The sequence below is a fragment of the Trachinotus anak genome, unplaced genomic scaffold (genome assembly GCF_046630095.1).
Source record: "Trachinotus anak isolate AG129_WGS33_773 ecotype Australia unplaced genomic scaffold, CSIRO_AGI_Tana_v1 ptg000023l, whole genome shotgun sequence".
NCBI lineage: Eukaryota > Metazoa > Chordata > Actinopteri > Carangiformes > Carangidae > Trachinotus > Trachinotus anak.
The window spans coordinates 10,494,817-10,508,907 of NW_027273874.1; the positions used below are offsets into that span (position 1 = coordinate 10,494,817).

A 14,091-nucleotide genomic window follows, 5' to 3' on the forward strand; every position below is an offset into this window, starting at 1 on the left:
TCATTAGCGTCACATCAAACATGTCGACTTTAAATCAGAGTCTGAGTCCGAGTTTCTGTCGGTTTATTGTGGAGAGAAAACTGAAAACACAATCAACTACAGTCCAGAATCACACAGCTGGACCAGATCCTGAACCAGGTTCTGGTCTTTGATTCACACAGTGAAGCAGCACATCAGGTGAAGCAGAGCTCAGATCCAGCTGATACACCAGAGTCCAGAATAAACCTGATCCAGGACTGTCGGAGTCCTGATGACGATTTCTGACAGAGCCTGAAGATCAGGTCTAAAACAAACAGGACTGTGAGGGTCCTGGACCAGGTTTAGACCTGCTGAGTATCAGGGTACAGTCCTGAAACAGGTTTAGACCTGCTGAGTATCAGAGGACAGTCTTGGACCAGGTTTAGACCGGCTGAGTATCAGAGGACAGTCCTGGATCAGGTTTAGACCTGCTGAGTATCAGGGTACAGTCCTGGACCAGGTTTAGACCGGCTGAGTATCAGATTATAGACCAGGATCAGGTTTAGACCAGTAGAGACCATCAGTAGATCAGGTGGTCAGCCGGTCCAGCAGGTGGCAGCACTGAGAAACAGAAAGCAGGTTAAAGCAGCAGCTGATTTTCTTCCATCTGAGAAGCAGCAACAGGACCAGGACCAGGACCAGGTCCAGGACCAAGCAGCATACAGGACCAGGACCAGGGCCAGGACCAGGACCAGGGCCAGGACCAGGACCAGGACCAGGACAGCACACAGGACCAGGCTCAGTTAGTGGGAACCAGGATCCGTCCTGGTTTAAAGAGAAGAGACAAGGATCAACAACAAATACAAACAACACACTTTTAAAACTGGTCTGGATCAAGGTCAGGGATCTGGATCCTGAGTTAGTGGGAACCACAATCTGTCCTGGTTTAAACAAGAGGTGACAAAAGGGTGTGACTCTGTGAACTGGTGTAAACTGGTGTGAACTGGTCTGAGACCAGGTCTCTGCTCTGACCTCTGGCCTTCCTCTTGTAGTAGATGAATCCAGCCAGAGACAAGATCAGACCCAGGATCAGTCCTGAGGCTCCGATGGCGATTTTGTTTCTCTCTGACTCAGGCATGGACGGATCTGAGGACAGACAGAGACACAGACAGGTGAGCAGACAGACAGGTAGAGACACAGACAGGTGAGCAGACAGACAGGTATTTACCCCAGTCAGTAACCAGAGGTTCCTTCAGGCTGGCGTGCTCCACCACACAGGAGATCTTCTCTCCAGACCTGGTTCAACACAAACCAACACATCACTGTTTCTGTCACTGATCTGACTGGACCCAACTGGACCCAACTGGACACAACTGGACACAACTGGTTCAAACTGGTTCAAACTGGTTCAAACTAGACCCAACTGGACCTAACTGGACCTAACTGGACCCAACTGGACACAACTGGACCCAACTGGTTCAAACTGGACCTGACTGGACCCAACTGGACCAAACTGGTTCAAACTGGACCCAACTGGACCCAACTGGACCTAACTGGACCCAACTGGACCTAACTGGACCCAACTGGACCCAACTGGACCCAACTGGACCCAACTGGACTTAACTAGATCCAACTGGTTCAAACTGGATCTAACTGGTTTAATCTGGACCCAACTGGACTTAGTTGGACCTGGACTCACCTGGGTGTGTACTCCAGGTGAGAGTGGATCTGGTAGTACCAATCACCGTCTGCCAGCTCATCAGTGGAGGTGACATCAGAGGTGACTTCCTGTCCGTCTCGGCGCCAGCTGACTCTGATCTGTTTGGGGTAGAAGTCGTAGACGCTGCAGACCAACATGGCGGGATGTTTCCCAGCAGGGGGGGTCGTGGAGTGCAGTCTGACGTAGGGCTCAGCTGGAACAATATCATAATGATAATAATAATAATAATAATAATAATAATAATATATTCCGGCAGATTATTACTAATATCACCATGGACACTAACCACAGCAGTGAAACCTCAGATGGTCGAAGGAAAAGCTGCTCTGAAGAACTGAAAGTGATTCAAGACCAAAAAACCTGATGAACCCAGAGTTCCTCAGAAAACTGATGCAGTTAAAAGGTTCCACCAGTGAAGCAAACTGAGGAACCTCAAGATACCTTTATTTTTTTACAGTGTACTGCAGTATTAGTACTACAGTACTACAGTCAGTACTGCAGTTAGTGTGAGTATCAGACTGAATCTGTCTGTTGTATCAGAGACAAATAAAGGTTTGACTGTTTGATATAATGTAGAGAAGAAGAAGAAGAGCTGTGACTCCACCTTAAAGACAACAGGAAGGAGCTGCAGCTGCTCTGATCTATAATCAATAATCTAATCATCCTGATGAAGAGTGAGAGGAGCAGCAGCTCCTGAGTCTCCTGCAGTGACGGTGTTTGTCCAGCAGGTGGAGACAGAGTCACGTCAGGTTCAGGTTCTCACTGGTTTGTGTTCATGTTGTTGTTCATGTTGAACCAACAGACACGAGACAAGGAAACATCAAACACACTGAGCTTCATCATGAGGATGATGATGGTGAAGAACCTCAGCTTCATCATGAGGATGATGATGGTGAGGAACCTGAGCTTCATCATGAGGATGATGATGAACCTGAGCTTCATCATGAGGATGATGATGGTGAAGAACCTGAGCTTCATCATGAGGATGATGTTGAACCTGAGCTTCATCATGAGGATGATGATGGTGAAGAACCTGAGCTTCATCATGATGATGTAACAAACACTCACCTGGTGTAGCCAGAGAAGTTTGGTAGTTAATTCCAACGTTGTGAACACAGTATCTCTCCTTCTCATTCTTCCTCTGAACCAGCTCTGGTCCACTGTTCCAGCGTTCAGCGTTCTTCACTCCGTACTCAGTGTATCCAACAAACCTCCCCACACTGCTGTCAAACCTGGCGTACTCCAGCTTGTTGTAAAACATAGAGTAGATGTATCTGATGTCTTTAGGATCAGTGGAGTTAAAGTCACAGCGGTCCACTGCAAACTCCCTGAATCCATCTGAAGAAGAAACAGAGTCAGAGGATTATCACTGTATTGATCAGTGATCAGTGTATTGGTCAGTGTATTGATCAGTGTATTGATCAGTGTATTTATCAGTGTATTGATCAGTGTGTTGATCAGTGTATTTATCAGTGTATTGATCAGTGATCAGTGTATTGATCAGTGTATTGATCAGTGATCAGTGTATTGATCAGCGTGTTGGTCCTACCTGCTGTGTAGACAGCGATGAAGAGGAGGGAGAAGCGGAGGAAGGATGAAGCCATGTTGTTCCTCTGGTGACCTGACGAACACTGACACAGTCTGACTGAGAGCTGCTCTAACAACCAGAGGAGCAGGTCACATGACCTGCAGCGTCACCTGTTACCAGGCAGACAGCTGTGGCAGAGGTCTGGTCCTGGACCCAGTGAGAGCTGGAGCAGAGCTGTCGTCTCTAAAACCAGGACATTACAACACAATCATCATCCTCAGACCCACAATCAGCTGATTGTTGTGTTGATGATGACAAACCTGAGTTTGATTCATGTGAAGACACAACAACAATCAACAACACAAACACACAACAGTTTAACTCACACAGGATCAAACCATCAGACACAACAACACAAAGTTATTAGATTTTTATTTTAATCCGAAGACAGAAACAGAAACTGTTTGATTGGAAACATCAGATTTAATCAGACTTTTCTTTCTCTGTCGTTTCAACTGAAAACACAACAAGTCAACAACAGACACACCTTCTTCTTCTGTGGTTTATGGAGACAGGAAGTTTGATCTGTGGTTGAACTGTAGAGGGGAGTGGGGGTTGTAACCCAATAATGACATGATGTAGACAGACACAGAGGACAACACACCTGAGGAGTCAGACCAGGTGAGTCAGTAACTACACATGTGAAACCAGCTTCATCAGATGTCCAGGTGTTTAATGTCTCAGTTATAACAGAGTCACTCAACAGCTGTTCCAGTTGTTCCAGATGTTCCAGCTGCTCGTCCATCAGCTGTTTGTCTGAGAACCTTAAATAATCTCTGTTCTCATCTAAAAACATTGTCATGACAGTCTGAGTTGTGTTGATTGTGTCAACTTTAACAACAGTTGTGTGTCCTCATCAGACTCCACAGTGTTTCTGGTTTTCAGTCCAGTTCAGTTCAGACCAGAGGATCTGAAACCAGTCTAACCAGTTCAGCTGGACTCTTGTTGTCAGGACGATGCAGGTCTGAGCAGGTTTCAGCTGCAGGACGTCACAGACGTCTCCGTCCTCTGAGGTAAACACAGGTTGATCATTATCTGTGGGGGTGGAGCCTCAGAGTGCTGTCACTACAGGAAGTGTCTCTGTCCTGTTGCATCATGGGATGGGTGAGGGTGGTTTAACCTCAGTGATGTTGACAGGTTCAGTGTTTAAATCACTGACACAACCTCCAGCAACATGTTGTGTTTCCACCATGAACAGTTACACAACTTCACTGAGACTCACTGTTTCACTCTGTCGTTGTTTCATTAGAGATTCATGATAATTAAACACGATGATCGTCTCTTGGTAACAGGTACACATCAGGTTTCTGTTGGACCTCCGTCAGAGAGGTGGAGACTGAGCACTCCTCTTCAGGGTAAAATCACTCCTCTACATCAACTAGTCCACACGGTGCAGAGGTCTGAGTGAGATGGAGGCGACGGTCCAGAGGAGGAGGGGCCTCGACATCTTCTGTCCTCTGCTCACAGCAGCTTCATACGATGGAGTCTCTCACATTTCTGACCTGTCAGCTCTGTAGTTAGCACACATTAGCTCTGAGGGCTAACTTGACTTCGGATTAAAGGTCATCAGGATCCTATACAGGTGATTCTGTGACACATGAAACATTCAGGAAATATAAAAACATTAAATCTGCAGGTTCACACACGTCCAGCTCAGCTGTTCACATGAAAACTGACACAAACAGTTTGTGTGAAGAAGGAAAAGAGAAAAGAGAGAAGGTCAAACCCCGCCTCCTCTCTCACCTGCACACAGCTGACCAATCAACGAGGGAGGAGGCTGTGATGTCACATTCACCTGCTGGTTACAGCAGAAAAACCTGTTCACACGTCCAACTCAGTCCTGAAGTCAGTGTTTATTCACAGCTCGTACACAGTTCAGCTTCCTGAGTCTCAGACCCCGACTGATCAATACTTCAGTTCTTACACAGACTGTGGAGAGACTCTGAGTGGATCAATGTTCTGATCAGTTGTTGGACTGTGGAGGACCTCCCCTACAGACCCTCACTGACCAGTGAGTGTTGGTCACTGTGGGACATGTGACCCGAGCTGAGCCCCTTTGTTCTCTCTCCTCTCTGTCCTCACCTGGGAGCAGCAAGGCTCCAGAACCAGCTCAGCTGTGACCTGGACCTCCAGCTCTCCTGCAGACCTGCTCACAGCTGACTGCTGCACTTCTCTCCTCCTCAACAGGAAGTGTGAGCGACTGCTGAAGGAACCCAGAGAACCAGTTCACTTCAGTACCAGCTGCAGCGACACCAAGTCTGCAGCCGAGTCCCAAGAACAGGAGCAACAGTAGAGTCAGTGTAGAACAACTAACTCTGTGAGAGGAACAAAGCAGCGACCATCAGCCTCCTCTAAAACACCAAAGCCACAGAGGACTTCACTCCACCAGGACGTCTCACAGATTCTCTGGACTTTGTGAAGACGACACTGGAAAGAACCTTTTCTCTTTTGGTTCCAAGGACTGGGTAAAGTTAACTGGGTAGAACCTGAACTAGCACAGTGCAGCACAACAGGGCTGAGCACATGTTGTTAACCTTGTTGATGAAATAAATATCTTTTCAGTTTATCTGCTCGTGTCTTTAATGTTACACAAAGTAGAATCTTCCAGCCTCTTCTCAGAACTTACATCCTTCAACTTTACTCTTCATGTGGTAACTGTGGTTGAAATTAATAATTTAATTATTAATCAAAGTTCCAAAACAACACTAATCAGTTTGAGACTGTACAATATTGGCTTTCTTTTGCCGTTAAGGCTGCTGCCTCCAATTAATTCTGGAGTTATTATTTAATATTTTTAATATTAATAGCTAATAATTTTTTTTCAGCCAATAATTGATAACCACTGACACACAACAAATAATCAGTCCCAGTCTGCTGTGGCCCCTGACAGATGAATATTTAGTTTGATTATTGGTTATCAGTGACTGCTCTGTTCTCTCAGTTCATGATGTGTTCACCTGTAATCACAGGTGTCTCAGACTGATGATGTCTGTTGTGTTAAAAACAAAACAAAACAGAGAACACTACATCAGCAAATGTACTCCAGGCTGGAGGAAGAGGAAATCAGTGCTGGGCTGTGCATTTTCATTTTGTTGAGTTTACTGCCTTTTCTCATTTCAAGTAAACTCGCGCATTCGTTTGATGAAGTTAATGCAGGAGACGAATTCCGAATTCTTTTCACTAATTTATTAAACAAGCTTTCACAAAATTAAAAGAGGATCGTTACAGAGCTCCGGGTCCAAACTATCTCTCCCTGACAACAACATGCAGCTGTGCCAGTTCACAAAGTTTGACACACTAACTTCCCCTAACCCGGTGTTTTTATTACTGTTACACAAAGAAAGCAAGGAATGTAGGTTGAACTCTTCTTCATTGGCTGTTGCCCGAATGGCCTTCGCCCAGGCGCCTCCTTCGTGGTTATCTGACTCCATTTGACCTCCATCACTCCTGCCTGGCAACAGTTGATTTTTCTGTGTGTGGAACAGAGAAGAGAAGACAGAGACAGACACAACACTCCCCTCTCCTCAGGGCTGTCTCCCCTCTATCAGTTAACTGTGTCCTTGCACACTTCTATCCTCATCTTCTACCTATGCAGTCTATTCATGGCATGTCCACCCCGCATCTGAAGAACAACCCCTCCACACATCCTTGGCTTCACTATCTGTAACACCCTGCTCCCTTTTGAGACTTCAGCAACTCCCCAACCTATAGTTATCAAAAGCAAGCATCATAACCTTGCAATCCTCACACACACGCAATGCTATTGCAAAATGCTAAAAATATTCTTCAATTCCCCCTTTTGGCCTCAGATATTCTGAGGCCAATCTTACACTCGCTCATCACGATATAATACGAGAGAAAATACAAAGTATAAAATTAAGATACTAAAAACTTCCTACTCCAGGACTAAACCTTAACCTCTGTATCTAAGAGAAAACCTTTCTCCAGAGAGCACTTAAAACCCTCACACCCTATTCGCTGGAGTTCATACAAACACTTCAGAGTATATAAAACACTTTTAAGCCAACAATGCAACTGGTAATAAGCTGGATATATGAATGTTTTTTGTTTTTTTATGGTCACAGAGTCTAATCCGTGGTCTCTTCTGGATCTGCCTGCTGTGTGTCTTTTAATGACTGTCTGATGTTTCTCCGGGATCTCCTTGGGGGTTCAGCTGGAGTACACCTACTCCAATGAAACCACCTCTCCCCTTTACCTTGGAGTCTGACAGCATGTGATGTTCTTTCCACCACCTTGTAGGGTCCAGTCCACCTTGGCTCCGACCACTTCCTCTTAATGGCTTTCAGGAGAACCCACTCAGTCACTGGTGGAGTAGTGTGTTTGCCTTCCTCTCGCTCACCGTGAACCTGGGTGGAGAAAGCTGAGACAATAGCCGTTAGTTGTTCATAGTAAGGTTTATAGCTTACTGGGCTTGAATTCCCCACCATCAGGCTGGCTCCTGGCCCTGGGAACTGTTGTCCTGTGAAGAGTTCAAACGGTGTGAAACCTGTCATGCTGTTCACTGTGCTCCTGATACTCATCAATACCAATGGCAGTGCATCTACCCAATTTAGTTTAGTCTGAGCACACACTTTTCCCAACCTTTCTTTTATGTTTCTATTCATTCTTTCCACTTTTCCTTGAGATTGAGGATGATACACTGTTCCAAAGGCATGTTTCAATCCGAGTATCTTTTCTACTTCCTGTAGATCTTTGTTTTTGAAATGTGTGCCATTATCAGATCTGATTCTTCTGGGAAAACCATGAAATGGAATGTATTGATTTATCAAAAATTTGATTACCAATTTTGCATCTTCGTTTTTTGTTGGTACAGCTTCTGGCCAACCGGTGTATGCATCCACCGCCACCAGAAGATACCTGTAACCTCTTTCTCTTTTTACCATGTCAGTATAGTCAATCACTATCTCCTGACCTGGAAGTTTGGGCAACGGAAATTTTCCTTCGTGAGGTTTGACAGTACTTTTTACATTATATACATTGCAGATTGAACACTGTCACGTGAGTTTCAATCATTGCTGGCAGATATGGATGCCACCAATGACAGAGGTGTCTTTTCATCTGTCTCTTACCACAGTGTGTTAACCCATGAGCTTCTGTCAATACCGATTTCACCAAACCTGGAGGCAACACTGGACGTCCGTCCGGTGCTCTCCACAGCTCATCTTGTTTCACCGCTCCCCTCTCAACCCATATTGATATATCATAGGGAGAGGCCAGTCTTTGTTCTGCTATTAACATATTTACATTACACTCAGGTAACAAGTCATGAATGTTTTTTTCTGCCTGCATCATCTGGTATTGAGGCTGGTAACCTGCTTTCCTTTTGGCTGCCTTGTCCGCTTCCTCATTCCCTCTGGCTACCGGCGTGTTTGACCTATCATGTCCCTTGCATTTTATTACCGCCACTGCTGTTGGTTTCATTAGCGCTTCTGCTAGTTCTTTCATTTCTTTCTCATGCTTGATAGGTGACTGGGTTGATGTCAAAAACCCTGCTCTGATCCACTGGCTGAGCTCAACATGTACTGCTCCTACTACGTAGGCTGAGTCTGTGTAAATGTTCACCTTCCTTCCCTCTGACAGTTCAAGGGCCGTTATCACTGCTCTTAGTTCAGCTAGTTGAGCTGACACTTTCCCTTCCATTTTTTCTGCTCTGACTTCCTCAAACTGTCCCAAGGATGTTTGTTTTACCACGGCAAATGCAGCTTGCAGCCCTTTTGTGGGATGTCTATAGCAGCACCCATCAGTATACAATGTATCGTCTGCATCTGGAATTGGTTTGTGTTGTAAGTCGGGTCTAACCTTTACATCTCGCTCCACTCTTTCCTCACATTGGTGTGGTGTTCCTTCCTCCATGTTGTCAGCCATGTTGATGCCTTCATGTGTGTAGGTGATGTGTGCAGCCCCTAGAAGTTTCTCTAGCCTAGTCTGCCTTAGTGATGTCATCGTGAATGTAGCTGAATTGACATAAGCCACAATGTTGTGTGTTGTTAAAACTGTCAATGCATGTCCCATTACTATGTGTGCTGTTTTTTGTAGTAGCTTAGCTACTCCTGCTGCATGTCTAGTGCATGGTGGATGTCTTGCCTCTGTTGGATCTAGAGTTACACTAGCATACATCAGTACCTGTCTACCTCCCCCTTTTTTCTGGAAAAGCACACTGTTCGCGGAATGTGCTTTTACAGAAACATCAAGGAAGAATGGTTCTGTATAATCGGGGACCGCGAGATCAGCAGCTTGAGACATGTTTTGTTTGAGGCTAATGAACGCTTGTTCTGCTGCCACTGTCCAATTTAGACGTGCAGTTAGATTTTTCATACCTTGTTCATTAACTAGGTGGCGCAGAGGAGCTGTGACTTCGCAAAATGCTGGAACAAAATGTCTGCTATATCCTGCCAACCCAAGAAATGACAACATTTCCTTCACAGTGGATGGTTTTGAGTGATCAAGAAGTGCAGATCTGTGATTACCAGAAATGGCAGTGCTCTTAGAGGACACCACATGACCTAGAAACGTCACTGACTGCCTACAGCACTGTAGTTTGGATTTTGAGACTTTAAATCCTATCTCGAACAGTTTCATGAGCAGAGAATGCGTCGCCTCTAGACAAGAGTCAGGTGATGGTGCAGCTAATAATAGGTCATCTACATATTGAATTAGTACCACACCCTGTGGGAGGTGCAGCCCCTCCAGCTGCTGTTTGAGTACCTGGTTAAACAGTCCTGGTGACAAGATGAACCCCTGAGGTACACGAGTATACCTAAGACGGCGTCCTTGGTATGTGAATGAGAAGACATCACGCAGATGGTCAGCTAATGGAAGACAGAAAAATGCGTTAGCCAAATCAATGCATGAAAACCACTGGTGTTGAGGTGTGAGAGTTGACATAGCAGTATACGGATTGGGCACGGGGACCGTTGGCGTCGCTGTGATCTGATTAATGCGTCGCAAATCATGAGCCATGCGGTATTTGCCTGTGTGTTGCTTCTCCACAGGAAGAATTGGAGTGTTCCAAGGTGAGGAAGAGGGTTCAAGAACACCAGCTTGTAACAGCCCTTCAATGGTGTCCTGTATGCCTATATCAGCTTCAGGCTTATGTTTATATTGAGATTGCCAAATTGGTGTGTTGTCAGATAAGTCAAATGTGATTGGATCAATGTGTGAGCAAAAACCTACATCTGTGGGTCCTTGGGACCACAGGGAGTCAGGTAATGTGCTAAGCATCACATTAGCCTCTTCATGGTCAGTTTTTTCTCTGCCATGGAACCTCTCAATTTGTCTGTGTTCCAGGGTCACTACATCACGTGTTGCATGTGTTATCTTATATGCAGATTCTGAAGGTGAATACTGAAGGCCAGAAATCTGAGTTGGCATCCAATCTGTGACACCACTCAACCGTTTAGTCATGGGGCCCAAATCTTTAGCTTGATGATCAGCATGAACCATTAAGGTGATATGAGGTATGGCTTCTTCAGCCATCTCATACCATACACTTTGTTCTGGTGTCAGATCAACGACTGCAGCCACACCCTCTGGACCTGCAAAAATACACGGAGAAGTGATTTGTCAATTCTTCCCCTCAATCTCATCATAAAACTCATGTTGGTACATTTCATTACCTTCTCTATCATACAACAGAGTGACATGATAAGGATCAAAGGGGGAAGCATAGGGACGCAAAGCCTGCAACCAAGGTCGCCACCGTGTAAACAACGCTACTACACCATTCTGTTTCACATCCTCAGGTTCCAACATACCCCAGTAGATGTCAGCCCACAGAGTTGGCGCCTGTGGAGTCGTGTCAGCTGCCAGCATCATGTGTGAAGTCGTATGTAACGATGGAACAGAACAGTTTGTGGTTACGCCATTTGGAAATGTGACTGTGAGCCCCTCCGGACTACACAACACAGAAGCTCCACATTTTATCAAGACGTCCCTACCCATGAGGTTAGCAGGGCATGATGCTGCCTGAACATACTGATGATGAAACATCTGTCCTGCCACCGCCGTGCGGAGAGGTTTCGTGAGTGGCAAAGCTTCTGGTCGACCCAAGAACCCAACAACCTGGACACTGTTAGAAGAAAGTCTAGATTCAGACAGTTTATCAATGATGGTTGAATATCTTGCTCCTGTATCCACAAGAAAAAGCAGCTCTTTGTTATCTACCATCATAGGCATGTAGGGGTCTGCCAACCCCACATGCTCCTGAGCTCTCGGGCCCCGTCAGTACTCATACTCTTCAGAGACCATGGGGTATTGACCCCTAGGTGGTGCAGTCCCCGAGTTTGGTGCTTGATGCATGCGCTGTCCTTGTGGCTGAGGTGCTGGACCGCGATTGGGAGGCTGCCATGGCCTTGGCCCCTGCTGGTCTGCTTGTGGGCAGTCTCGAGCCCAATGTCCTGTTTCATGGCATATGTAGCACTGATCTCTCGTATAGTTCCACCTTCGACAACCGCTGCCTCCCCTGCCTCTGCCCCGAGAGACCCTCGCCATGCCCCCTGTGTAATTTCTAGGATGTCTAGGTGGTCTAGGCACCCAATTTGGCGCTGGATACAGGTCAGGATGGGTGGGCGGCTGTGGTTGAGGCTGCTGCACCATTTGTTTTGATTTCTTTGAATCATTCACTAGTTTTTTTGCTGCCTCAAGTTGAAGTTTAAGAAGCTGAGTTTGTGCTACTTCAATCTCTGCCTTTTCTGCATCAATTCTACTTTTGTGAGCTCTCATATGGTGAAAGAGATGCTTTTCCCATTTTGCACAGTCACATCCTGGGATGTCGGGATTGCTTTCCATAGCTGTCTTGACAACTTTGGGCATTCCCTCCATCACAGCTTTCCTAAACAGTGTTTTCTGCAGCTCGCTAGAACCCGGATGTTCTCCAGTGGTGTTTATCCACTGTGTTTTGCATCTAATCAGAAAAGCTGGAACATCCTCTCCCTCCTGTATCGAGAACACTAGTGAGTGCACTGTACTGTGTGGAACTGGATATTTTACACGCATTGCTTCGCCTATGTCAGTGGCATGTTGCAAAAACGGCGCTTCATCGGCTTCTCCCCCTAGCTTAGTCATCGCCTCTACTTGTTTCACTTCCCATTCACCAACCTGTCTGCCCAGCAGAGCTCTCCAATCTCCCATGGCCAACTGTTGGCCCATGGTCAGCTGACAAAACTTTGCCATCCATTGGCCTCCTCCTTCTGTTGGGAGTGGCATTTTCTCCACCATGCAGTTCATGTCAGTGAATGAGAAGGGTTTATAAACCTGTCTTCTACCTGGCCCACGATTTAACAAAGGAAAATTTCCCTTGGCGGTTGCTCCACTGCGTAAAGGATACGGAGAGCGCGATCTATCTGGAGGCTGTAAAATGCCCGCTGGCACCTCGACCTGCCCACTGAACGAGAGTGAACGATTATTCTGTCCCTCATCTCTGTCGATGCATCCTAATTCTGCATCCTCTGGCCCTCGTTCATTGTTGTCATATTCCCCATCACTCATATCCTGTTCGTTAGCTGGATCGTTGCTCAGTCTAATCTGATGTATTGACTGACTTCGGTCCTGTTGGTTGCCTAAAAGCTGCCGCTTTACACTCTGAATGTTTCTCCCTAAATCTGTCTCATGTGCCCCCTCCTGTATTTGATTTTTAAATCTCTCTATAAGTGTAGCAAATGGAATGGTGGTGCATGGTGTTGATGTGATGGTGTTGGGCAAAGCGTGGCGCGGTGATGATGCTCCGCTGTTAGACTGATGTGCTGCCCCTACACCTGACAGGTTCATGAGTGCTACATGCTCTCTCTCCATATTTTCAGTTCGCTGATTAGTCTCTTCTACTCTCATCTTAGCCTGCTCTAGCTCTCTCCTTATCACTTCTAGCTCTGCCTGTACCAACCCATCCATTTCCTCCAACAGTTTATTCTTCTCTTTCTGGCCTATTTCTTCTGTCTGCAAAACTCCCTCTACCTTGACCACTGGCATCTGATAAGGTGGTGATAATGCACTTAAATCAGGATACAACTGTGGGGCTGTGGGTACTGCTGCTGATTTAGCCGTGTGCTGCATTCCTTCACCCTTGTGTGTCATTTTTCTCCATGCCTCAGGATACACTGCTGCACAAGCCATGGCCATATTATGAACTCGAGTGCGCCACTTATCTTTCTTTTCTAGCCCTTCTTCCCATTTCCCTTTCTGAAAAGTGCCTGGTGTTTGTTTACTATGCTCCTCAACCTCTCTCTTTGCCTTTTCCTCTGCTGCTACTAGATGAGTTATCACAGCCTCGTTACTCTGATCTGCTGGTACCTGTCCCTCAGTCTGCATCTGCTTCCAAACCTTCTCATATTTTTTCAACATCTTTTCTCTCTCCCCCCTAGAAAACCCACTTGACAGTTGTGCTTTCACCTTACTCCACTGCTCTCCCACTGAACTCGCCATCATATACCGTGGAGGACCACACCCTCCTGTCTCCTCACATTCCCGATCAAATTCCCCATCCATTATAATTCTATATAATATAAATAATATTATGATGATATATTATTATTGTTATATATATTATATATATATTATATTATTGTTATGATATATCTCCCCTTAACAGCCAGTCAGTTTGTATGGAGTACACCCGAGCCACTGACCCAACCAGTCTGAACTCACTTTTCAGTGAGACGTTTCAGACCGAGACACTGCACACACAATCACTGAGACACTGTTAATATCTGCCACCCCGTTTCTCTGAAGTTACAGGGACTGTCCACGCCACAGACAATAATGAAAATATCACACAGCCTGATACAATGCAACAATATCATACAGCACAACA

At 45.8% G+C, this 14,091-nt stretch overlaps 1 protein-coding gene and 3 long non-coding RNA genes across 7 annotated transcripts in view; 3 read left to right on the forward strand and 1 right to left on the reverse strand.

Moving 5' to 3' along the window:
• The window catches only part of LOC139606914 (uncharacterized), a 26,932-nt gene continuing 12,841 nt past the window's right edge, over nucleotides 1-14,091 (forward strand). For both annotated transcript variants that reach the window (XR_011684730.1, XR_011684729.1), the window contains exon 1: nucleotides 1-138. This is a non-coding gene — a long non-coding RNA (uncharacterized lncRNA). The remainder of the gene's footprint in view (nucleotides 139-14,091) is intronic.
• Nucleotides 145-857, forward strand: LOC139606913 (uncharacterized). 3 transcript variants are annotated; one of them, XR_011684727.1, is made up of 4 exons: nucleotides 145-318; nucleotides 359-398; nucleotides 519-660; nucleotides 726-857. It is a non-coding gene; the product is annotated as an uncharacterized lncRNA (long non-coding RNA). The 3 variants fall into 3 exon arrangements; XR_011684726.1 differs by lacking the exon at nucleotides 359-398 and having other exon boundaries at nucleotides 479-660; nucleotides 726-822; XR_011684728.1 differs by lacking the exon at nucleotides 359-398 and having other exon boundaries at nucleotides 479-660; nucleotides 720-806.
• LOC139606906 (H-2 class II histocompatibility antigen, E-S beta chain-like) lies at nucleotides 717-3,379 on the reverse strand. Its single transcript, XM_071459352.1, has 6 exons — nucleotides 3,228-3,379; nucleotides 2,747-3,016; nucleotides 1,658-1,871; nucleotides 1,187-1,254; nucleotides 991-1,104; nucleotides 717-783 (listed from the first exon to the last, which is right to left on the reverse strand). The coding sequence occupies exons 1-6, from the start codon at nucleotides 3,280-3,282 to the stop codon at nucleotides 758-760; spliced, it is 747 nt and encodes a 248-aa protein (XP_071315453.1). The 5' UTR covers nucleotides 3,283-3,379; the 3' UTR covers nucleotides 717-757.
• LOC139606922 (uncharacterized) overlaps nucleotides 5,819-14,091 on the forward strand; it is a 10,339-nt gene continuing 2,066 nt past the window's right edge. Inside the window, exon 1 of the long non-coding RNA XR_011684741.1 lies at nucleotides 5,819-6,260. This is a non-coding gene — a long non-coding RNA (uncharacterized lncRNA). The remainder of the gene's footprint in view (nucleotides 6,261-14,091) is intronic.